Source organism: Labrus mixtus, chromosome 12, assembly GCF_963584025.1.
Source record: "Labrus mixtus chromosome 12, fLabMix1.1, whole genome shotgun sequence".
NCBI lineage: Eukaryota > Metazoa > Chordata > Actinopteri > Labriformes > Labridae > Labrus > Labrus mixtus.
Window position 1 is genome coordinate 26,645,617 of NC_083623.1, and position 23,842 is coordinate 26,669,458.

The 23,842-nt window shown below is 41.9% G+C and overlaps 1 protein-coding gene across 1 annotated transcript in view; it reads right to left on the reverse strand.

The window, feature by feature from the left end:
- Positions 1-1,051: 1,051 nt before the first annotated feature.
- The window catches only part of cnih3 (cornichon family AMPA receptor auxiliary protein 3), an 83,607-nt gene continuing 60,816 nt past the window's right edge, over positions 1,052-23,842 (reverse strand). The window contains 4 exon segments of the mRNA XM_061051397.1: positions 1,052-2,694; positions 12,681-12,736; positions 13,239-13,382; positions 21,420-21,532. Of these exon segments, the coding sequence (XP_060907380.1) occupies positions 12,709-12,736; positions 13,239-13,382; positions 21,420-21,532 (285 nt within the window). The 3' untranslated portion in view covers positions 1,052-2,694; positions 12,681-12,708.

Consider the following 23,842-nt stretch of genomic DNA (forward strand, 5'->3'; position numbering starts at 1 on the left):
CTCTCTCTAAAACCCAACTTTTTAGTTTTTTTATTATTGCAGTTTAAAGGTCACATATCCTCCTCCTCTTCAACCAGTGTAAATAATTGTCAGAGCTCCTCAAAACATGTGTGTGAAGTTTCTTGTTCTAAATCCACTCTGATCCTGTATTTGATCATGTCTATAAACCCCTCTATTTCAGCCCTGCTCAGAACAGGCTGTTTCTGTGTCTGTACCTTTAAATATGTAAATGAGCTGTGTCTGACCACACCCCCTCTCTGGAAGGGCTTGGGTGTCTCGGTCTTTCTCGCTCCATGTCCTATTGTTTACAGTGAGAAGGCAGACTCAGAGGGCAGAACAAACAACTAGCTGTGGGAGTGTCACCCACCTGGGGGAGGGGCTACTGCCCTTTGTGATGTCATGAAGGGAAAATCTCCAAACAGCCTGTTTGAGCACACATTTTCTGAAAAGTGGAGCAGGAAGAAGATGGAGAGGATGAACTTTTGCCAGACAGCTAGAGTCCCGAGATCAAGGAGTTCCCGGGGTAATCACAGTGCAAGATAATACTATGTATGTGGAATAAACCATATAAAACCCTTATAAAGATGTCAACAAACACATATAAGGACAAGTGTTTTATGTAGTTCACAGTGGTTTAAATAGTTTAATGTTGTTACAGTGTATCACTTCCTGTCCCACTGGGTCTTCTCTGTGGTAAATTTGAGGCACTGTTCCCCGGCATGTGGCAGAAATAAAAGCCTTGTGTATCTGCAGAGGGCTCGGGACTGAACTTGTATCTGATGGAATTTTAGCAGTTTTAAAAACATGTTAAAGTGTATTTTGAGTAATTTGTGACCTTTAAGAGAGGTAACATTATCATGCTGCTACATTAAGGGTATGATGAAGCTTTTAATCACTCGAACCAAGAATGAAGGAGTACACTGCAGAAATGTTCAAAGATTTCTATTTTTCATGAAAACATAGAAACAAATGTGAGTGCTTTATATAAATGATCCCATCAAACACCTGAACACATGAGAACACAATATTTGAATAATGATAATCCAAACGCTTGATTTTAAAATATTTTATTTCATAAACAATATGTTAATTCAACTTGTTTGGTCACATACACAGTAAGGATAGAAAATGCTTGAATAAGAGAAAACAACAATAAGCGGGCAGTCCTCCCATCTGCTCCTCGAGTGGCGACGTAGAAAGTGAGCTCATCGTGTGGAGACGATGGCGTGGATTTAAAGAGTGATGGGGATGGTTAGCAAACTGTGCTACACATGGAAGCTGCAGGTTCAGAACATCTGCCCTGCACACGTTTTCTGTGAGCAAACAACATGGAGCTAACGCAGCCGTCTTTATCACTCTGCAGCCTGACCTCTGACCTGTGTGTGGAGGGAAATCACTCTCTCTCTCTCTCTGGGCGTCATATTCTTTTTTTCATATATTACAGTTTTCATCTGCTACACTTGCTTGTATTCAAATCAAAGATAAAGACAGGTTGATTGGAGGCACCTCTATCGTCTGATTTTACTCTCACGCGTGGTTACAAAATATAATCATGTTCAATACTAAAAAAAAACATGGAGGCAAGCCGTCAGAATCTCACAAATGGACATAGAAAGAATCAGTCTGAAGAGTGAAGAGACGACATTTTTGGAGCATGGTGTGAATTCAAGCTACAAAAGGTTCACATTGCCTCCATGTATTGGAACAGGACTAGAGTTTTTCAACGTGTTGGAAGACCTTCACCTGTGTGGCTAAACTATCGTAAATGACCTCTAATATACATCGCCCAAATATTGCAAATATTGTGCAAGATCAGAAAACGCTAATTGTGCAAATAATGTGTGCTCCTCTACGGTGAAAAGCTCGGACTGGTGCTTCAGATTCCCACAACAGAACGACACTATTGGACGACACTGAGGAGGCAGAGTACCTTTTGATGTGGATCATAAATCAGTTATAGGTGAGTTTCAGTCGGCTGGAGAACATGAGGGTGACGGGCCGCTCTGGTGTTCCCCCTCAGAGTGCTCACTTGTCTGTACAGTGTGATCCGTCCTTCCTTTTTTTTTTTTTTTGTCCATCCTGTCCCTCGTTTGTGGCTCACCAGGTGACGCTACGTCTGGTGAGGCGTTAAGAGGAGGAATGACTGAGGGTTGGTGCTTCACCATGCTGTGCCTGAGACAAACTGTGCAATCGCTACTGTGCTCTCCGTCCTCCGAGCTACAGGTGCTAGAACCGTCCGGTCGGTACGGTATACCACCTCAAGAGGAGGCTGTGTGTGTGTGTGTGTGTGTGTGTGTGTGTGTGTGTGTGTGTGTGGTACAAACATTGGCCAGGCAGTGATTAACTCAGGTCGCTCTTTGACCAGTCGAACTGTAAACAGGAGTTTTAAGTGTTCACGTTTATGTACAGTTGAGCTTTAAATACGTCCGTCAGTGTTGAGAGGGAGAAAGCAAAAAAGGCAGATTTGAACCCCCTCTCTCTCTCTCCTCCTCCCCCATCCTCCAGTTCATCGTTTGGCGTCACAGCAAAACAAAACAAAAAAAGAAAAAGTTTGTATTTCTCTTCTTTCCTTTTCAGCTTCCTGTCTCTGGATCAGAGAGCACGATGATGGCAGTCTGTTAAATCCTGTGTGTATGTTTGTCTCCAGTTGCTGAGATGTATCATTGTTCTGAGGTAACCAAGGAGTAGACCATACTGAAACACAAGAAGAAGAAGAAGAAGAAGAAGAAGAGGAAGAGGAAGCAAGAGGAAATAGAAAGTGAGACAAACTCTCTGATTGGACAGGCAGGCAGAAGGTGACACAGTTAAAATGACATAACTATTCAAATTATATTATGGCCTGTTTGAAGCATTCACATAAAACATTCAGGCAGTGTGTGTGTGTGTGTGTGTGTGTGTGTGTTCAAACAGCTCATTGATCCATAGTTCGTGTTCTGCTGCTCGTCTAAATCCTGCCATGTCAGCAGCCTGCAGATTTAATGCCGAGTTTTGTTTGCGTACTTGAAAGAAGGAATTCAAAAGTGGACTTATTTATTTATTCTCGATGCTGACAGAAAACTTTTTTTTTTATGTTCGATGTCTCTTTGAAGCTTTTCTGTCATTTTCAGAGCAATGTTCGCACTTCACATGCTGTGTTTTCTAAAGAAACATTTGTGTTACCCAATCAGACGCTGATGTGTCGAATACCTCTAGTGTTGGACCAGACTCCAGGTGATCTGTGGCTCCATGAGAGCAGCACTTCTTTCTCCTGTCTATTAAAAGTTCATATGAAACACACTCCAGCTCAGATTCAGTACTCTTGGGTTTTGCTGCCTACTTGATGTAGGAGGACACTTATCATTGTTGCTTCAGTATATAGTGTGTATTATTATAGATATTTCTGTTCGCTAACTTAAAGGAAGAATGTGCAATATGTGACACATAAATATATCAGAAATCCAGTATATCCTCTGTAAATGTCTCTCTGAGTCATGACTGTCTACAATGAGGGAGAAGCTCGAGTCCCGCTGGCTGTGTTGTTGTCAGAGCTGTGTTTACATGGACGGGACGGCCGGCTCCTCCCCTTGTGTATAAAAACTGTTTTAGTCAAGGACTAGAGAGAAGAAGAATATACTCACTGATTATTTGGATGTCGCTTAAGCGTTTTCAGATCTGTGTCAGTTTATGTGCAATATGAAGCTACGAGCTAGCTAAAGAGCGCTAACATTAGCATGCTAACACAACAACCTGCAGTCCACAGGGGATTTCACCACGAGCCAAGGACAATCTTGTCCACAAGGGGAGGAGCCGTCTGTACCGTCCATGTAAACACAGCTCTAACAACAACACAGCCAGCGGGACTCGAGCTTCTCACTCATTGTAGACAGTCAAGACTCAGAGACACATTTACAGAGGATAGACTGGATTTCTGATATATTTATGTGTCAAATGTTGCACATTCTTCCTTTAATTTCAGGCTAATTTTTACTGCAAACATAAAAAAACTCCTTAATTCATTCATTCATCAGAAGAACCGGTTTATCCCAAACATTTTCCAGATTTTCTTTCTGCTTTTTTTTTTTTTTTTTTTTTTACATTTTGAGGTTTTTACCAGAATCTCAAAATGTAAAAAAACAACCCTCCTTCCTGGCATGTTTCTGCTTTTTATTAAATTGCTGTCTACAAAGCTTGCAGAAGAGTTGCCACTGAATGCAAAAGAAAAAGCAAAGCTGATGAGCATCATGTAATGTAATGATCATGTGCAAAACAAGCAGTAAAGCACACACACATATCTCTGCAGTGTGGGGAAGAGAGTTCACAACAGACACGGTCGGTGCATGGGATATTTTCCTTGAGGGGGGGAAGAAGAAGATTAGTAAAGGATTGCATTAGACAACAACAACAGCAACGACAGCCGAGGTCACAGATAGAAGATCCCACTCTTGTCTCACTGAGCTGAGACTTGACGAGAACAGATCAGCAGCTCGCTGACAGTCACTCATGCTGCAAACGTTTGTGTTCATGGAAAAGCGTCTCCGGGCTCCTAACACCTCAGTTCATCTCTGCTGGTGAGATGGTGAGAAGACTACGAGTTCACTCGGTTGACTCATGAATGCCTCGGACAGAGGGAAAAGGGGGAATGGGGGGGTGAGGAACAGATCAAAAGTGAAAGGCTGCTTCCTCCTCACAGATCCGTTTAAATCCTTTGGGAGCGGGCTTTATCATTAGCAGATCGATGTGTTACAGCATCTTCAGCCTAATTAGACTTTAGCTCAACATAATGAATACTAAAATATGACTCATAAAATTAAAAGAGGAATGAAGAGTTCAGGAATGTGTCAGATTATCTCGCTTCGGCAGAAAAAGCCCTTTTAAAGTGTAATGTGTAGAACATTTTACACTCAAATATCTAAGTGGATTAAAATACATTAAATCTGTTTTATAAATATTTTGTTGAGTAATCACATTATCTCAAATATTTCCAACAGTTATCAAAGCCAGAGAAATCCTTCATTTAACAGTAGTAACGAAACCTGTTTTACCAGGTGGCTGCCATGACAGAGGCGACATGTTTATTGTTGCCATGGAAACACAGGATGTAACGTAAAAGATCGCTGCATGAGGAGCTCAACTGCAAACAAACAACAGAGTTGTAAAGACAATCACTCCCATGATTCTCCGCCAGCCTCAACGTCATTGTTCGTTATTGTTTTAATTGAGAGCCCCCTGGTGGTGGAATATACACACTGTGCCTTTAAAATCGAATGACTTGTTCTATCACAGTCTGCAGGGTCGACAAAAGAAGCTCCTGATTGTTAAATACATGAACGAATTGCATCATTGATCCGTCCTGGTCCAATGAAAACCTCCTGACCAGTGGAGCAGATGAAGTGTAAATGAGTGCGTCACACACACTCTCCTTACTGGACTCCTTCAAACACAAGAACACGGCGTGTCAGTGAGCTAGAGTCCAATTATAGAACTCTAATTAGAGAGCTGTGCAGCAAAAGCATGTTAGAGGTGAGACGTACACCTGAAGACTAATCCAGCTTCCTCCCCCTGTTGAAATGAACAGAAAGTCTACGAGACGTGAGCTAATCAGGCCGAACTGTTTTTTTGTACCAGGCTGTAAACGTGATGACCTCTGCTGTTAAAATGGGCTTAATTGGCTGTGTTGTGTATGTGACTCTTAACATAAGTGGACACTCCCTGGCTTCATTTTTCAGGACCGGAGGTTGCAGCTTGTTACGTGCACGTGTGTGTTGTTTCATGAGAAGGTAACACTGCCCACTATTGGTCCGGCATGTATACTGCAGTCTTTTTTAGTTTTCTTTGCAGATCCATATGTACAGAGGTTGTTCTCAAGACACTGACTTGTGAATGTGGAACTTTTTTGAAACAAACTAAACAGTTCCCTTTTCAGTAGATTTGTCTCGTTTAAATGTGGCCTTAGCAGGGGTTTCACACTAGAGACCCAGGCCCGGATCTGAGTAGGCTTAACCAGAAAGTCTGGTTCATTTGATCAGTGTGAACACAAATGTACCGTTCTCTTGAAGAGGTGCTCTCAGGCACGTTTCATGTGTTCCACGGGAGATGTGAACTCAACCGTGCTCAAACAAGGAAGTGAACCGCTACATGATGTCATTCTAAATGGCTCCTGTTGCTTCAAAAACCGTCATATACACGCAGCAGTCCGTGTACATACGCAAGTGTACTAGAGTATGGAACGATGTTACTAATATGAAAGCAGACCAGCGAGGGGGGGCATTCATGCCTAATTTGAAAACGCTATAGTCGTCTCCCTACATATGAAATGAGTTTTGAAAAACGAGTGAATGTGTGACAAATCTTTTGACAGAAGCAGAGTTTGTGGGGAGATGTGGTCTCAGGACTCTATTTTGGTGATTTTTTGTGTCTTTATTTAGAGACAGGACAGTGGATAGAGTCAGGAATCTGGGGGAGAAAGAGAGAGACTGGGGAGAAGATTTGAACCTGGGCCGCCCGCTTGGAGGACTATAGCCTCTGTGTACCACTAGGCTGTCTTTTTAACTTCTTCTGAACAGAAAATTTGCTCACTGGGAGGTGGACGGTATTGTGACTTTAAATTAATGAGTGAAGGACCAAAACCAAAACAATAAATGAAGTAAATTGAAATGTGTGAAATGCACCGAAGCTGAACAGAAAATTGATCACTCAGATAATTTTGATTAATTTTGGAGGACTCATCAATCTACATGTCATGACTGACCTAGAAAAAAAAAAACCCATCGCAGCTTCAAACTCCTCACTGCTGTTTGAGTTTCACTTTGTTCTTTTAGGGAGTTTTTACCCAATTAATGCTAATTATCTCCTGCTGATTATAATCCTCTGCTGCTGGCTGAGTTTGTTCTTTTAATTAGCCGCAGAGACGGATTAACAACGTGGACATCATGAAGGGGTAACTTGAGTTTGTCCGCTTGTTCTCCTAATGTTCAAATGTTGTTTGTTTGAGCTGTTTCCTTCCAACAGCAGCATCCACACACACACACACACACACACACACACACACACACACACACACACACACACACACACACACACACACACACACACACACACACACACACACACACTTCATTGAACATTGTGATACAAGTGAAAACAATGAATGAACTCATTGGCTTCCACTTCAGTGACACATGCATTGTGTTTCCTGACTATATATCAGAACACAGTGCTGTAGCTGTACCACTTCAAACCCTGATAATCAATACATACATGTTGCTCATCTCAAATCAAAAAGTATCATTATTTAATTTACATATGACGATCCTGTAAGGATCTTTGTCCTGATGATCGCTAAGGCCACTCCCTGTAAAACACTTAATCTCCAGTGCTCTTTACAGATGTCACTTGTTTCATATTTAGCCTTAAACATCTGTGCAGGAAGTGAGCGGTGTGAGCGGTGAGGGTCCTCTGTGGTTATGAGTGACCAAACAGGACGACACATAAGGGAAGAATAAGTCCGATAACAAAACATTACAACACCTGTAAATGTATAGCAGAAGAGCACTTGGCATTACGACAGCATGCATGAAGACGACAGAGGTTGAAACAAGCTGAGATTTAAAAAAAAAAAACCTGTTCAAGCTTTCAAGGGGAAAGTCTTTGTTATGTGTATTCCCTGTGACAGTAAACATTAAGTTCAGGAAGAGAGAAGGAAGGAAGAAAGGTGAGAAGGTTGAGGTGAAAGTCCACATTCAGAGGGAGACTCCATGTGTCAGGTCACCCAGTACCAGAGGAGCAGACAGCACAGAGCTCACCTGGGGTAAGACAACTATACAGGAGCTCCTTTACTGCTTTCTTCATCTTGATTTATATTTGATTTGTAGATCAAATACATCTTGTTTGTCCATTACAAAATTGACAAATCAGTTTTTGATAAATTGGAGCCTGTCCTGCGCGGCCCCGGGGGCCTGTACTACAGAGCAGGGTTTTGGGTTGGTGAGGTCACTTCAGGGTTAACTCTGGGTTCCCAGTACTATGAAGGTGGTTCACTTCATACTGAAGCTGGACTTATTATGCTGGACACATTCATTCGGGGGAAGAGATCAGTTTGTAGAAAGGAATCGCCGACTGTCCAATCACATCTCTTGATTGAGGAGCTCTGTGAGCTGATGGTGAGAGGGGAGGAGGGGAGAGAGAGTGACTGCTCACCCAAACACTCAGGACTCAGCTCAAACAAGGAAGTGGACGGCTATATGACGTCATTCTAAACGGCTCCTGTCGCTTCAAAAACTGTCGTCCTCTGAGTAGATGTGGAAGAAGAAAGACGGTCATTGTTAGCGTCTCAGAAATAACAAAAATCATCCACAGTTAGCAGGATGGACTCAGCCTGGGGGTGGTTGCCATGGTTTCAAACCAACTATGTGCAAACTGCCACCTGCTGTATCGGACAAGTGTACTCAGGTAAGGAACGATGTTACTAATGTGAAGGCAGACTAGCGGGGGAGAGCAATCGTGCCTGATGTGAAAAGTTTACATCTAGCTTTGTGTGAGCACTTAGCTAGATCTCATTTGTCAGGGTTATCGAAGCGAAGTAACTCAAACACACCCCAGGTCTGTTGAACTTGCTTTGTAGTACAGGCCTCTGGTTTCACAAAATAACAAATTATAGAGTCAGATCTTCACCTGGCCCGGGTAAGCTCCACAGAGCCACCGTCGAGGATTTTAAATCAGCCTTCACCCCAGTGTGGAGGGCAGAGCTCATGTTGGGCTCTGGATGCTCACTTTTAATTAAAGGCACACATGGGTGTGTGTGTGTGTGTGTGTGTGTGTGTGTGTGTGTGTGTGTGTGTGTGTGTGTGTGTGTGTGTGTGTGTGTATGTGTGTGTGTGTGTGTGTGTGTGTGTGTGTTTGGGCAAAGTGAGATTCATTGTGTATGAAGGGTCTTTGGGTCACAGGTGCAGTCATGTGGTGCTGGAGTGTGTTTGGTTTCAGGAGCAGTGAAAAGAAGGTTCAGTGTCACAAGGCAAAGAAACAACAAGAAGAAGCTTCAGGAAGCAGGTTTCAGACCGACTCACCTTCAACTCAACCAGTTCTACTCATCCCCCTCATGGACGTGTTCAGTGTAAAATGGTAAATGGACTTGATCTTATAAAGCACTTTTCTTGTCTACTCAAAGTGATTTTACGCAGGTCACACCTACACATTCATACACCGCAGATGAAGCAGTGGGAGCAACTTGGGGTTAAGAGTCTTGCCCAAGGACACATCGAACATGTGGCTGCAGGAGCTGGGGATCGAACCCTCAACAACGACTCAGAGGTGACGACTTTACCACTGAGCCACAGCCGTCCCTGCGTATTAGGTAGTTACTGCAGTGTTCTTCAAAACTGTTAAATTTAGTCATTTTAAAATAAATTCCATAATAATATAAAGTTATAGCAGAATATGTATGAAGGTGTTTCTATGAGGGGAGCACAGAGCTAACTCTGTGGAGCCCTCAGTCCTGTGGTTTGATAATCACACTAATCATTTAATTCAGAGTAATTGTTTGTAAAAAATGACTTGAAAGAAGTGACATCACCCATTGGTGTTTGAGACTACTTTTTATAATCCTTGAGTTTGGTATTTATGCTGTCGCCATCTTGTTTTCATGGAGATATATCTAAGCATATTCAGAGGACTATGGATGTGTAATACAGCCCACAGTAAAGGACTCTGTCCACTAATGCACTTTGTTTGTGCTGGCGGCCTCCAGTTTCTAAACAAATGCAATGCATGTCAGAACGCCCATTATCCGTTACTCTCAGTTAGAAACTGTTCTATATTTGGAACAAAGCTGTTCTAGTCACTGTCACCTCTCCCTCACAGACTAATCAGAATCAAAAAGGGGGATGCGGGACTTCTGACATTAGCTTTGTTAACAATAATGCCGTAGGCAGGCGGGGGTCTAGAGATGCTGCTAATGCCAGGATGTAATTATTAGGTAAAATATTAGGGCGGCTGTGGCTCAGTTGGTTGAGTCTCTCAACCTAAAGGTCTGGGGTTTGATTCCCAGCTCCTGCAGCTACATGTCTGATGCTTAACCCCAAGTTGCTCCCGCTGCTTCATCGGTGGTGTGTTAATCGCTTTGAGTAGTCAGAAGACTAGAAAAGAACGACACAAGCTCAAGTCCATTTACCAATATTAAATATACGGAGCTCTTAAAAACAGACCTTACTGTAACTGCCGAGGAAAGTGGAAGTGCCGCAACCTAGCAACAGTAAGCGTTCGTGAGAAACCACTGCCAGAACCAAAACAAAGCATCAATAGACACAGTTTGGCTACTTGTTAATCACAGGTATAGAAACACCTTCATACATATTCTGCTATAACTTTATATTCTGACTCAATTTAACAGTTTTGAAGAAGACTGCGGTAACTACCTAATAAGACCATGATAGCGTTTTGAAAATGATAGCATCGTTTACTTTTTAGATGGGGAACCATTGATTTGTAGAGGAAACACTTTTAATGGATGGTTATAAAAAACTAAATTTACAAGAATGCTTGTAAAATATTAAGAGGAAAAGTTTGTCCACAAACCAATTGATGGCCAGGAGGCCTAAAACACATGTCTTTGAGAAACTGGTTGAATCAGACGTGAGCCGACCATCGCTCTGCTTTGTAAGAATAGTACCTTGATGATGATGCTGCTGCTGCTTCCAGTGGTCTCTAAAACATCAGATCAATCCAACATGAGCCAGAGCGGGACAGGATGGAGTGAGATGAAGAAGCAAGATGAGATAAGATCAATATGAATCCTCAAGTTTATAACCCCAGTGTGTCCCAGTGTGTCCAGAACGGGAGCCAGACACACACACACACACACACACACACACACACACACACACACACACACACACACACACACACACACACACACACACACACACACACACACACACACACTCAAATAAACAATGAAACAGCATCAAGCCCACATCGTCTTACTGAGGGGACAAACACTACTGGGCCCTGATTTCTGTTTAAACATCTGAAATATGAACTAAATGTTCCGTCAAAATATTCTACATTTATGTTATTTAAAATAAGCATAGCTACTCATATGGAGCTGTAAATTCATCTGCAACTGTTTTTGGTTGTTGAACTAACCACTTCTCTGGGATTGTTGGTGGTGACGGCCCCCCCTCTGTTAGTCCCTATCCTTCTTCCTGCATCCTATCCCATCTCCCCCTGTCCCATTTTTCTTTTGTATGATAACAGAGAGTAAAGTCTTCTTGCTGTGTCTGGAGATAACAGATTGACTGATTGATTTCCTCTGCTGACTGATGTGAGCTCAGGGATGAAATGGAGTTTATGTTCAGCATGTGCATAAAAAATATGAACTCTTTTCAATCATTTCAATTTCTACCTCTCTTCCATGCCAGGAGGGAAAACCTGGAGGTATTTCTAAGAACATGACAGCTGCCTTTTAAAAACGTGATTGTAAAACTGCCGGACATGGACTGAACCACAGTTTTCTATTTTCCTGATCTTAAGGGAAAATCATGTGCTGAAACACGTTAAGACATCTCAACAGATTCTCTTAAATATCTTGTAAATGTAAGAAATAAAAGTAAGCAGCACCTTGTGTTTCATGCACAGGTTGATTTGACATCATGATGTCATCGTATAAAAACACAGATACTTCTCCCGTTGCTCATGATGTTGCTTTTCTACCTGTGCGGTAATGCTGTGGTTAACATATTAACAGAGGACCTGCTGCCTGAATAAGACATGAGAACAACAACAACTCTTCAGCGTGTTTTAAATGTTCCATCACAGCATTATCACACACATACAAGAACAACTCCATGTTAAAGTTGCAATCCTTTTTTTTTTGTGAGAAATAAAAGCTGCTTTTAAAAAACGATACACTAAACTGAGTCTATGATACTAACTGGGACCCACATGTGTGTTTTGCAGCGAGGCCCCGTGTCCACCTAGCGTTTTTTTTTCTGAGCGAAAGCGTCTTTGTTCAGTTGTTTTCAATGAGGAGAGAGTGTGCTCAGCAGAAAGCAGCCGCCTGGAGGAAAAAGCCCAGCGACCAGCGTCTTTCTTCTGAGCAATTTTGTGCAGCCGCTCCGAGCGCTCAAGTCGAACAATTTTTCAAAAAGCAGACTTGTGTAAATCAGTGTACTTCTTGTGATGAAAGATACAACAGAAAATTCAAAGTACTTGGTCTTTTTCGATCCTCTGATTTTTTTAAATTTTCAAAATCCAAAACAAAAAACGGCAACCAGAATTTACATTTTTGGACGTCACCGGCGCTCTTTTTAATTGTATGATACTCCCCCGTAGTTTTGCCGCCTACGGATCGTGTCTTGTACCCACATCCTCTTTTTCGTACAGCGGACGTTGTCAACAGAATGTTGTCATGGAGACAGGACGGACTTGCAGCGCTTTTCATCTCAGCGGACAAACGCTTCATGCAAACACTCCTGAGCGCACAGTCAGCACTTTTTCTGGCGCTAGGTGGACACGGGGCCTTAGAATCCATATTGCCAACAAGCCTTAACGGGATGTTATTATAAACAAAGTTAGATCAAGAGACAAAATCAAAATCTGTGTCCGCCATATTGAAAACCATTGGGGTCAAATTGAATCGATCATAATGATAATTACAATTCCTTTACATATAAAGCAAAACAGGTCAAAGAATATAAGGATTGTACCTTTAAGTGTTCCCATTGATAAGACCTATTAGAGGGATATATCCAGGTTCCAAACACTGCAGCACCCACATGACACATGGAACAGGAATCCAGAGTGATTAATAACAGCGTTAACAGACAAGGAGAGGAACATTGTGCACATTGTTATCACATTGTTAAAGCGTCAGTAAGACAGTCAATACATCATTTCTAACAGAGGCAACAGTCTAATGTGTCTGTTTTATCCAGATGTGGTGGTGCTTGTCACAGTGAAGTAAAGAATCAAGTTCTCTTAACATCACATGCATCAGTGCTAATAGTGAAGCTACAGGTAAAGCTAACAGATCTACTCTATGTGAACTTGCTTGCATGTGATAGCCAGAGAAATGGTTACTTTATTCAGTGATTTGCACGCACATTACTTCCCCAGATCTGAGGAATCAAAGTGTGTTAAACATGTGACGGCATAATGAGGGCAATCAAACATGTGATGTGGCTGACGGCTGAAACTCAGATGCTTATTATTTAAACTCTGGCTGCTTGGATAGAGTCATGCTCTGGCTGCCAGGGCGTGCTCACCAGTAGAGATAGTAGAAGAAGGAGAGGACGAAGAAGGACAGCTTGCACCAGGCCTCCTTCAGGCAGAACTTGAGCGTCTCGCCGTTCATCACGGACGCCGGGTCGTAGAGCAGCTCCTTAGTGTCCGTTGGGGAGTGAAAGTACCTACCACAGGGGGCAAAACCACATCGCGGGTAGTTGACCCGTTCCAGACCCGGAGGAGGTGGGGAGGGGGAGGGGGGAAGGAATGAGGGAAGGAGAAAGATGGGGGAGATGATGGAAGAATATGGGGAAGGAGGAGGTATGGAAAAAGATGGCATGATGAGTTCTGATTGGACACCATCATGCAACAGTCATGGGTGAAATAATGGTTGAACATGTTTTATGGTCATTATCGTTCACTAAACCCCTCCCCCTAAGTGACTACACATAGTTCTGGACTCAGACTACATGACATTGTAAAATGCTCAATGGGGCTAAAGAAGGGCTTTAAAGACTTAATATGTGATGTTTCACACTTAAATGTAGAAATCAAGTATATCCTCTGAAAATAACTCTGTGAGTCATGACTGTCTACAATGAGTGTAACACCTGAGTCCCACTGTCTGTGATGTTTTCAGAGTTTTCAGAGTCCTATCTTCAGTTTGTTTACATCGCCCGGACGGCCGGCTGACTCCTCCCCTCGTGTATAAAAGTTGTTTAATTGAGGGACTAGAGAAAAGAAGAATAACATACTGTACTCACTGATTAACTGTGTTTCTAGATCACGCTAATTTCAGGTAAATTTACTACATGCTGTGTGAAGATACGAGCATAATAAAGATCACTAGCATTAGCATGCTAACACAACAATGCACTGCGAGTTGCTTTGGTTTCATGCTGGTGCTGAAGGGCGACATCTGCTGGATCAAAAAATCACATATAAAGCCTTAAAAGACCCCGTATGCTCCTCAGGTTCACCTTCATGTCGTCAGGCTGTGAAACCTGAAGAGGAAATGTCGTTCAGCTTTCAGCTTGGCCCCCTTATGGAGAGACTGGCCGGAGCGCCACACAGAAAAAAGACTACGGCTATGCAGACAGAACTGTTTCCTGATTTGTACTTAAGCTAATTTCAAGACAAACAAGCAAAACAGCAAAGTTGGGTTAAATGTACGCTCTATTTAAAACACTCAGCACTTTACTTTTGCACTAAGTTTAGCCCCTTCAAAGAGAAGCAGCTCAGAGTACCTGGAGCTAGACTATACCAAACTATCCCTTTAAACCGTTTCCATTTTTAACCTTCCCTAAAGTCATCTGCAAATTATATTTGATAACTCTCTGTAGAAACCTAGCCTCACTTTTACCGACAATTTGTGTAACAAATATGTCTGTTATAGTGAAAACCGTCTATCATTTAGCATACAGACATACATATACTGTGATTTTACATACACTGTGATTGAGTCACATACAGAATACTAAACAAAGGGTTTGTTCGTTCAGATGTCGACTGTCTTTCTGAAACATTCAAATGTGCTCAGCAGGGGCCAGACTTTACTGCCCCAGTGAGCTGATGAATGAAGCCGAGTAAAGGAGGCTGAGGAAACGTTGAATTAAAAGCTCGCTAAAGGTTGCAAAAGTCCCTTTCAATAAGAGAGAAAAAAAACTGATGACATGTTTGCCCTCAGGTTTGCCTCGGGAGCTCAGTTACCAAATCATGAAGGAGCTACAAATATAAAGAGGCCTGAGCTCACAGGAGGGGTTTATAATGCGAGCTGAAGTATTTTGGAAAACAGTTTCTATGAGAATCAAGAGCATACTTAAGGCCCTCTCTCGTCTAATTGTTTTCTTGTGTCAAGTCAGTCAGGTGACAGTAACAGCTAGAATTTTAAAACACCAATATCAACAGTGATTAAATACTAACAGGATGCAATATTTGACAACGTCTGCGAGTTACACAGGGGTCATATTATTCTACGATGATTCTGATTGGTTAATTTCCTACTGTTATTACTGTAACCATTATGTGCCATGCATAAACTGTAAATGGGCGGCTGTGGCTCAGTTGGTTGACACAGTAATAGACTAAGCCTGAGTGACGTCACCAATCTGTTCCTGCAGGGGGCGCTGGAGTCCCATAGTTGGTGGTCTCCATGTTGGAAATGCTGTCTCAGTCTAACTTTCAGTCAACCTAACGACAGACTGAGAGCTGGAGCTGAGGCAGGTTTTAAACCTCTTGACAAACCGTTACACCGCGCCCACCTGTCAGTCAAGTCAGCTACACGCCTTATTTTGAATAACTCTTATCCTTCATCAGATCAAAACGGATGAGTCTTCAAAAATTCACCCCAGTACGTAGCAGTAGCTTATGTTAATTACTACTGTAAAAACAGACTTTTTGAATGGGTGTGTCTGTGACTTCCTGTACTTCTGCAGCCAGCCTCTAGTGGACACTCGAGGAACTGCAGGACTTTAGACTTCCGCATTAGCTTCATTTTTCAACACGGGAGGTCGTGAGGCCGCTTGGCGTCTTGTTTTGTTACATGGTAGAAAGCTTGAGGTGTGATGGGGGTTAAAGGGGTAAGGGTTTAGCGAAGGATGTTTGAATACCTCTGTCTTATCTTGTGATACAAAATGTTACATTTCCCAACAAGATAAACAAAGTAAGATAAGATAAGATAGGTACTGATAAGATAAAATAAGAAATGTTTGAATGAATATTCAAATATTTCATCATACTTATTCAAATATTCTTTCACCCAGGTCGGTTATACTTTGATTAACGTATCAGGACTGGGACTCAAAGATCTCATTACAAGCTGACTTATTAAAACCCTGAAGAGATCTTTTTATTCTAATCAACATCAGTTAACATCAACAGCTAATTCAGTAAGTGAGTAATATTAAGAAGTGCAATGTCAACAATACAAAGAAAAACCTGGCGATGATTAGTAGCTGAGTGGGTTTAGGGAATTGTAGGATGTTTCCTGGAGCTGAAACGTCCACATGAGGATTGTTTATGGGCTGTTAGAATTGTGAAACTGAAAATAGTCATAGAGAAAAAAAAGTAAAATCAGGAGAGAATCACAAGAGAAAATATGAACAGGGAATTCTAACTGCTTCCTGTTGCTGTAAGAGAGGGCTGTTTATGTGCTTATTCACAGATGCCTCATTAGTCTTTATGGGAGGAAATCTGCTTTAAATGGACCCCAGAGCTGATACCAATGAACAGGATTCAACAATGGAAGACAATATATCAACCAAACAGACCAGCTGCAACAAGGGTACTCTCTGCTGGAGACCATTCTTTAGACCGACGTGGAGTTTATTCATGGAGTTTATTTGATGCAGTCCAACCAGGAAAGTATCATAATGCATGTGGTCTGTTCAGTTCTGAACCAGTCTAAGGGCCCGATCACACAAAGACCTGTCATGGCGGGCATGGCACTTCTGCGTCTTTTATTTATGTCAAGGTTTACCTCAGGAGACCAACCAAAAGTGACACTGACAAATGCTGCGACTCCGCATCTTGAGCTGAAAATGCGTGCACAAAAGCCGCTAAGTAAAATGTGTCAAGCAGCAGCAGAGAAGAGCGTCTGGCAAGCTTTTCTAGCGATGTGTCTGTGTGTGATCAGGCCCTAACAGATGGTTTCTGCACATCCATTGTGTCTTTGGATCAATGATCATTGATGGTTCATGACTTGGAAATGATTTTTGTTGTCATTTCTTAATCAGAATGTACATTTACTGAGTCACATTTCTGATGGCGGATAGATGATTCATGCATGTATGAGATCTTCGGTCATCAGATTGGGAATGCATCTCGATGTGGGGAAAAGGTGGGACAGGTTTTCTATGAATATATCTGACGTGTATTTCTCATACATGTAAAGAAATGACTGAGGAGGTCAACAAGTTTATAACACAACAATCCACAGAATATACATCCAATCAGCCAATACATTATTAACAATAATACAAATGAAAGACAAGAAGCAAACAGTCATTCAACAAGTTATTGCTTTATGATAAACATCTTCCCAAACACACACTCTCCTACTGCTAAGCAAAGCATTATAAATAAAAGGAGACATTGACATGGGCAGCCTCTCCTGGAATATCCCTCTCCACCCACACACTCACCAATGTGTGAGCTGTTATTCTTATTATTATGTTTTATAAACACTGGGATGTCGCCCATGAATGGATCATTGAGCTAACTCACTCTAAACAGAAGTTTCTCTACTGAGAGACCAGACAATTCTCAACGGCAAATTTTTTCATCATCAAACATATCATCAACAACGGAAATCCACATCACAGCCTCCTCTGCATGACATGTACAGACCACTACAACATCTTCCTTTCTCCCTTCATGACAAACAGCCTCTGCTATCATCTAACTGAAGGGACCCAGCGACACTTGCTGTACGGAGACGTAATTCCTCATAGATGGACCAGCATGTAAATCTTAAATAATAATCTTTAATAGCTTGATGCTAACACATCGTGGAAAAAAACTATTAACTGGCAAACACAATTAGCACAGCATCAGAGTCATTTTAACACAGGATACCATCTATGTTGCCTAACATACTATCAACAAAACCATATGCACTCGTACTTACAGGCATATATTTCCTCAAATCTGTGGAGACATTTTTTAAAAAACTCATGCTAGCCTGCTCTGCTGCTCTGATCCAGTGACGCTGCACGACTCGCTCTTTATGTCTCCGTTCATTGGACGTTTCACTCTTCCTCATACTTTCAGGCGGTTGTGTGTAAAGCATGCATTGGTGCATTTCTCCTGTGACCATCGATGCTTTCATCTCTTGTGTTGAAGGGGAGCAAATTGTGCAACTTATAACGAGAGGCCCAGGGAGTGGAAACACAACTACTCAGGGTATTTCTGTGATTTCTTAGCATAACGGTAATTTGTCTCCTGGTAACTTTGGTAACTGGGTGCTGGGTGGAAAAGCTCCTGGTTTCCAACCCCTAATGCTGCCAGAACTTTTCTTATTTCTCACCTCGATCAAGGTAGATACATCATCAAGATGTTGTTGAACTTGGGAACTAAATACCAAACCCTCTGCACAGGTATAAAGGTACACAGCAGTAGAAGAAGCTGAGATAACTTTAAGAAACACTTAGAGGTTAACCCTTGCTCGTGTCCGTAATGAGGAGTTAGTGCTCTTTCTATCTACAGGACATCTCCGTTTATTCTGACAAATCATCCAATGCATGCTGCCTGGTAAAGGTATCCACCTGATCTTATCAGCCCCCCTGAACACATCTGTACACTCTGCAGAGCGTCACACAAACATGTGGAAACACAAGATAGCATACATGCACATACATGCACATATAAGCCCTACACCCCTCATCATTCATTGGTGTGAGTAATATGTAAAAAAGAAGTGTGTTTTAATAGCTCACCACCATCTCTCTCTCTCTCTCTCTCTCTCTCTCTCTCTCTCTCTATCTCTCTCTGTCTCTCTCTCTCTCTCTCTCTCTATCTATCTCTCTCTGTCTCTCTCTCTCTCTCTCTCTCTATCTATCTCTCTCTCTCTCTCTCTCTCTCTCTCTCTCTCTCTCTCTCTCTCCTCTGAATCACCTTGTCAATATTAGATATCTCTCCTATCACTCACTGGCTTCTCTCTCGCCTCACCATCCTGCCTCCTGCTACTTCCTCTTTCATTCTCCAGCCTCTTCCATCTCTGTCTCTGTCTCTCTCTCTCTCTTTCTCTCTTCTTTTACTTGTTTTCTCATCTTTCAGCTGTGCAGGAGGCAGCATCTGTAGCCGTTGGGCATCTGGCACAATATCCAATTAATGAGACAGCAAGATGTCTCCTCTACTCTCCTCTCCTCTCCTCTCTTCTCCTCTCCTCTCCTCCCCTCCCCTCCCCTCCCCTCCCCTCTCCTCCTGCCAGCAGTCTTCATCGAACCCACACCAGCAGGAAAAGCAGCAACAAAGAGAAAAAAACCAACAAGACAGAGAAGCAAAAGAGAAATTGGGAGATCACTGACTGCTGACCCATTTTTCAGACATTGACTCTCAGTGGCTCAAAATGTGAGAGAACACTGACGTTGCTTTTAACCGCATTTTTGCTCACATCATTGGTTGTGTGCATCCTTCAAAATGAATGCTAGACACCCCCATCATCATGCAGTAAAACACATTTACATTTGGAGCAGAATATCTGGATGGTGAGTAAGGTCAGCTGAAGACCAATCCAAGAACCAGCTATCATCCAAGACTAAAAAATATCCCTGGGCAGACAGAGAGTTTTTTTTTGGGCCTGGTATAAAAAGAGTGGATAATCCATTAAGGATATCCAGGACAAGCAGTCCTTTCTATGAGCTGCTGAACCTTAAAGGTGGTAGAAGACATCTCGGTTTTATTTCCTGTATTGTATGCATCAAGCTGCATACAGCTGCATAATGATCTTAATAAAATACTTCATTTTGAATAGATAATGTGCTTCAGCTCCATTCCTCCCCACAGTGACAGCACTCCATTAAACAAGATTTCAGGGGTGGAAACAGACCAATCGTCTTTTCCTTTACCTATATGTGTGCAGGCTGGAGTGATATTCTACACATCTCTTTAGAGAGATTCAAAGAAATAAGACAGCATGGTAACAATAACTGCCAGGATATGATGAGGTTTGTGACATTTGGAGCTTCTCAATGGGGATGTCCGTCAATCTATTTTTCACAGATTAGCTTCATCTTAAATGCAGGGTTGTCTTAAAGGCAGTTTTAGAAAACTAGCATGATTTTGAAAGTAGCATTTCCTCAGTGTTTTCCCCTCTGTGTTCCCTCTAAAGCCACGCCCCCTCACTTACATGCACGAGCGCTTCAACTCATCGCTTGCATCGTGTAGAAACTACGTCGTCTCATGTCTCATTCAGCGGAAAGTAAACACTAAACTTTATCATAATACATGTAAAAAAAACCTGGCTATTTTACTACTCACAAGGACCATAGACAAACTCACAGTATAAACTCCATTATTGGTGACGCTCTTTGAGTGTGGGTTAGTGAACACAAGGGGTAGAGAACGAGCAGGGAGACAGGGAGGCGTCTGATTGGTGGCTTACAACTGATACAGATGACAGATTTTCTTTGTTCCTTTTTCAGAGCACGAGTTAATCATTTCTGTCAGGACCTAAAGACGATTTCAACCAGAATCTTAAAAAGTGAATCTGGAGAAAATTACCAACCCTGACTTTAATTCAAATGATTAAGGGTAAAACATAATTGTGTGGTTAAGTCTAACTTCAATCTTTAACGAGCATGAAGTCCAGTGAAAAGAACAAACCCAACAAGAAGTTGCCCATTTTTCAATACTCTGTGACTATTTGACAATCAGGTTTTCCCCAAGTTCATTCATTTGAACTGAAAACAAAACAGCATCATCAGCATCAGATCACCACAAATGCTGTTTTTAAACTTCTCAACCTTTGTCTTATAGAGTAAACTCTGGATTTTAGGATAACATATCCTGGTTAAAGCTCCTGTAGTGAATATTAAACTGGTTGAAACAGACTTAAATGACTATTATTGACTTTTTATGAGGCAAATAAGACCATCAGCAGAGAGAGCATTCTTTGTATTTAGTTATTAGTAACACCTGAAACGTCTGTGGCACTGAAGCTGTCAGACAAACTGATTAACAGCACTCTCATAACATCAGATATATTTACAATGAGTGATATGTCAGACTGTACAGGTGAAGCAAGAGGAGTTTTTTCTGTCTGAAAACCTAAGCGCAACAATCTCAGAAAAGAGATGAGATACAGCTTTGTCCACAAGGGGGTGCAAAAATCAAGAAGAATCTAAAGATCATCAAAGGAGCTTGAATGTTTCTAAAATCAACAACAACGTCTAATAGTTTGATACTTACAATATATCAAGAAATACTGAACGGAGGAGCCACTTAAAGCAAAAGTACACAAGGATTGGTGACGTTTGAGACTAGACATCACCAGAATTTAATTTCCCTTCTGCTTCAGTGACTTGAAAGAAAGATAAAGGTCTAGTGCGTCTAGCTGTGGTTTCAGTTTGCCCTCCCTGTTTCCTCTTCATGGATCATCTTTGTCCCTTTGGCTACCATGTTTCTTAACTGGGCTATAGCTTTGAGGCTACCATTGACTACCTCCTAGATCTAGGATTACACATTCACACTGGCACACACACGACGTTGGCTTGAATAGTTACCTCCATGTGTTGTAGAAGAGCAGGGGGATGTTGAGGCCCACGGTCAGCCACTCCTGGGCACACAGGAACATGATGCAGAAGAGTCCATGGATTGAGTACTCTGGTAGCACCAACTAAGACAAACCAGAAAACAAAGAGGAAGAGGAGGATGAGTCAAAGAGGAAGAGGAGGGAAGGGACGAGTAATGGATTATTCACACTGATTTACTGAGGAAGCAAAACAACATTCATGTAGATAAAAAGCCAGACACCAACACTTGGCTTTATCTCTCCAGCACTGACGAGTCACTGAGTGCAGATTGCTCTAAGAACTTCATGGATGTTCCAACACTCTGTTAAACTTCCCTTAGAGTTCACTTGGTTGATGAGATTCTTCATTATAATTTCAATGTCCGTAGGTGTTAAAAAAAAACTCCTGAAGCATCTTCATTAGCATTCAAATCCTTAAACTGTCCTATATTAAGTCTGCAAATCTGTCTATCTGCAAGCAGTCCAACTGGCTAAACACCCCCATCTAGATTATTGTGAGCTTAGCTCCACAATGGGCAGCACACACCGATGGCAGGGCTCCATCATTATCATAATCACTGGAGGGCTCGGCCCCTCTGAATGCAGACAGCAACACAACACTGCGTCGCTGACAATCTGTGTGAGAGTCCCCTCGGCAACAGGAGCGCCTTTTGTTCTCCAAACACAAAGTTAATAACAAAGAAACATCCAATCTTCATTCACCACAGTCACTTTAAGACTGAACATGTTTTAGAAACAGAGGCCCAGTGTTACCTCAGGTGGACTTGAATTTGGAATCAAGGTTGTTGTTTATTTTACCCTCTTCTTCATCCAGAATGAATTTGTGATAGAGAGTAAACTTTTGATGATGGATTATCCTGAGTGGATGATGCTCTGACTATAGATTGTAAATATATCTGAAATGTGCTCTCCAGTCTATGCTTTAGGACAATCTGTGAGATATGGCGCTGTCAGGGCGGGGCCAGGGGAGCTATGGCCCCAGAAATATCATTGGCCACCATTTCAGCCACCCTAGATCTGATATGTTGATGTTTCACACCAAAGTGTCAGTGAATGCAACTGGATTGTCCAAGTGTCTCATATTTGCACAGTGAATGGCCAGTTTGCAAACCTCTGTTTAACAATGTAAGGAGAAGTAGAAACAGAAAAGACACAGCAACACAACATATATTGAGAATATGGCAGAGTGGAGACGGTCTCAAACCAAAGTCAAAGTCAAAGTCAAAGTCAACTTTATTGTCAATTTCAAAATATGCCAGACATACAGTGGAATCGAAATTGCGTTTGTCTCCGACCCGCGGTGCAATACAACCAAAATGAGGTAGAAAGATAAGGTAAAATAGATAAAATAAAATAAAACAGAACCTTACAGGCTGTTAATCAAACTATTACTCTGTCATTAGTTTTCTTCCTCAAACAGCAAATCAAAGAGAAAAATACATTTTTCTTAATGGGCCATCTATGGCCCGGGTCCAACTGAAAACCTGCGAGTGGTTTTGTGTGTGTGCAGAAGGTTTCATTTACTCGCCTCACCTCAGTGAACACATGGGTTAGCTGGCTATTCAGCTGCTGGACTACCGTGATAAACATTCAGTTTCACTTAAAGCCCTCAAAACATCAACCACCATCAACACAAAGTGATCACGTGTTTGTATCTTCTGGCTCGCCCTATGAAACATTTCTGGGGTCACCACCTGTAACCATTTTCAGGCTGCAGGATCAGGGGAACGTCCTGTTGAGAGACTCTACCACTGGCTCAGTGGTACATGATGTCCTCTGGCTCAGATAAAGAAAGGCTTCTTGACAAGCAGCTGGATGTACTCGTGTCTGTTTGTATGTATGTTTTATGTTCTGTAAGGTGTGAGATGATTTAGTCCGGCACACGTCATAAGATACATTTAGAAAAGAAAATACTTTATAATAGAGCACAAATACTTTGAAAGTGCCGAAAGCAAGAGCAAAGAAAGATGCAGGAGTCCAGATAAGAAGCTTTAAAAAACACAAGGCTTACAGTCTCTAAGCACAGCTAAAAAAAGACAAATCAAAGGAGAGGTCTACTGCCTGTTAGCACGCAGAGAGCTAAAGAAAAAACAGGTTAAAACATGGACTGTTTTATTCTCTCCTGGCTTTCATGACTGGCTTTACCCCAAAATGTTCCAGCAAGAACAATTCTCAAACTCCTTAAATTCAGTGATTAGCAATTAAAGAATTAAAGAATGAATCTTTGACAATATAAAGAGTATACACACTTTTCTGCTAGTGTCACTTCTACTTTCTGTTTGTGCCGCTGTAGGAGAGCGGAGGCTTCAGTATGGAGGAGGTGTGGCCAATCAGCAGTTTGTTTTGGTTTCTCGTGGTTTTCCCTCACCTTGTTAAAATATTTTTGTTTGTTCC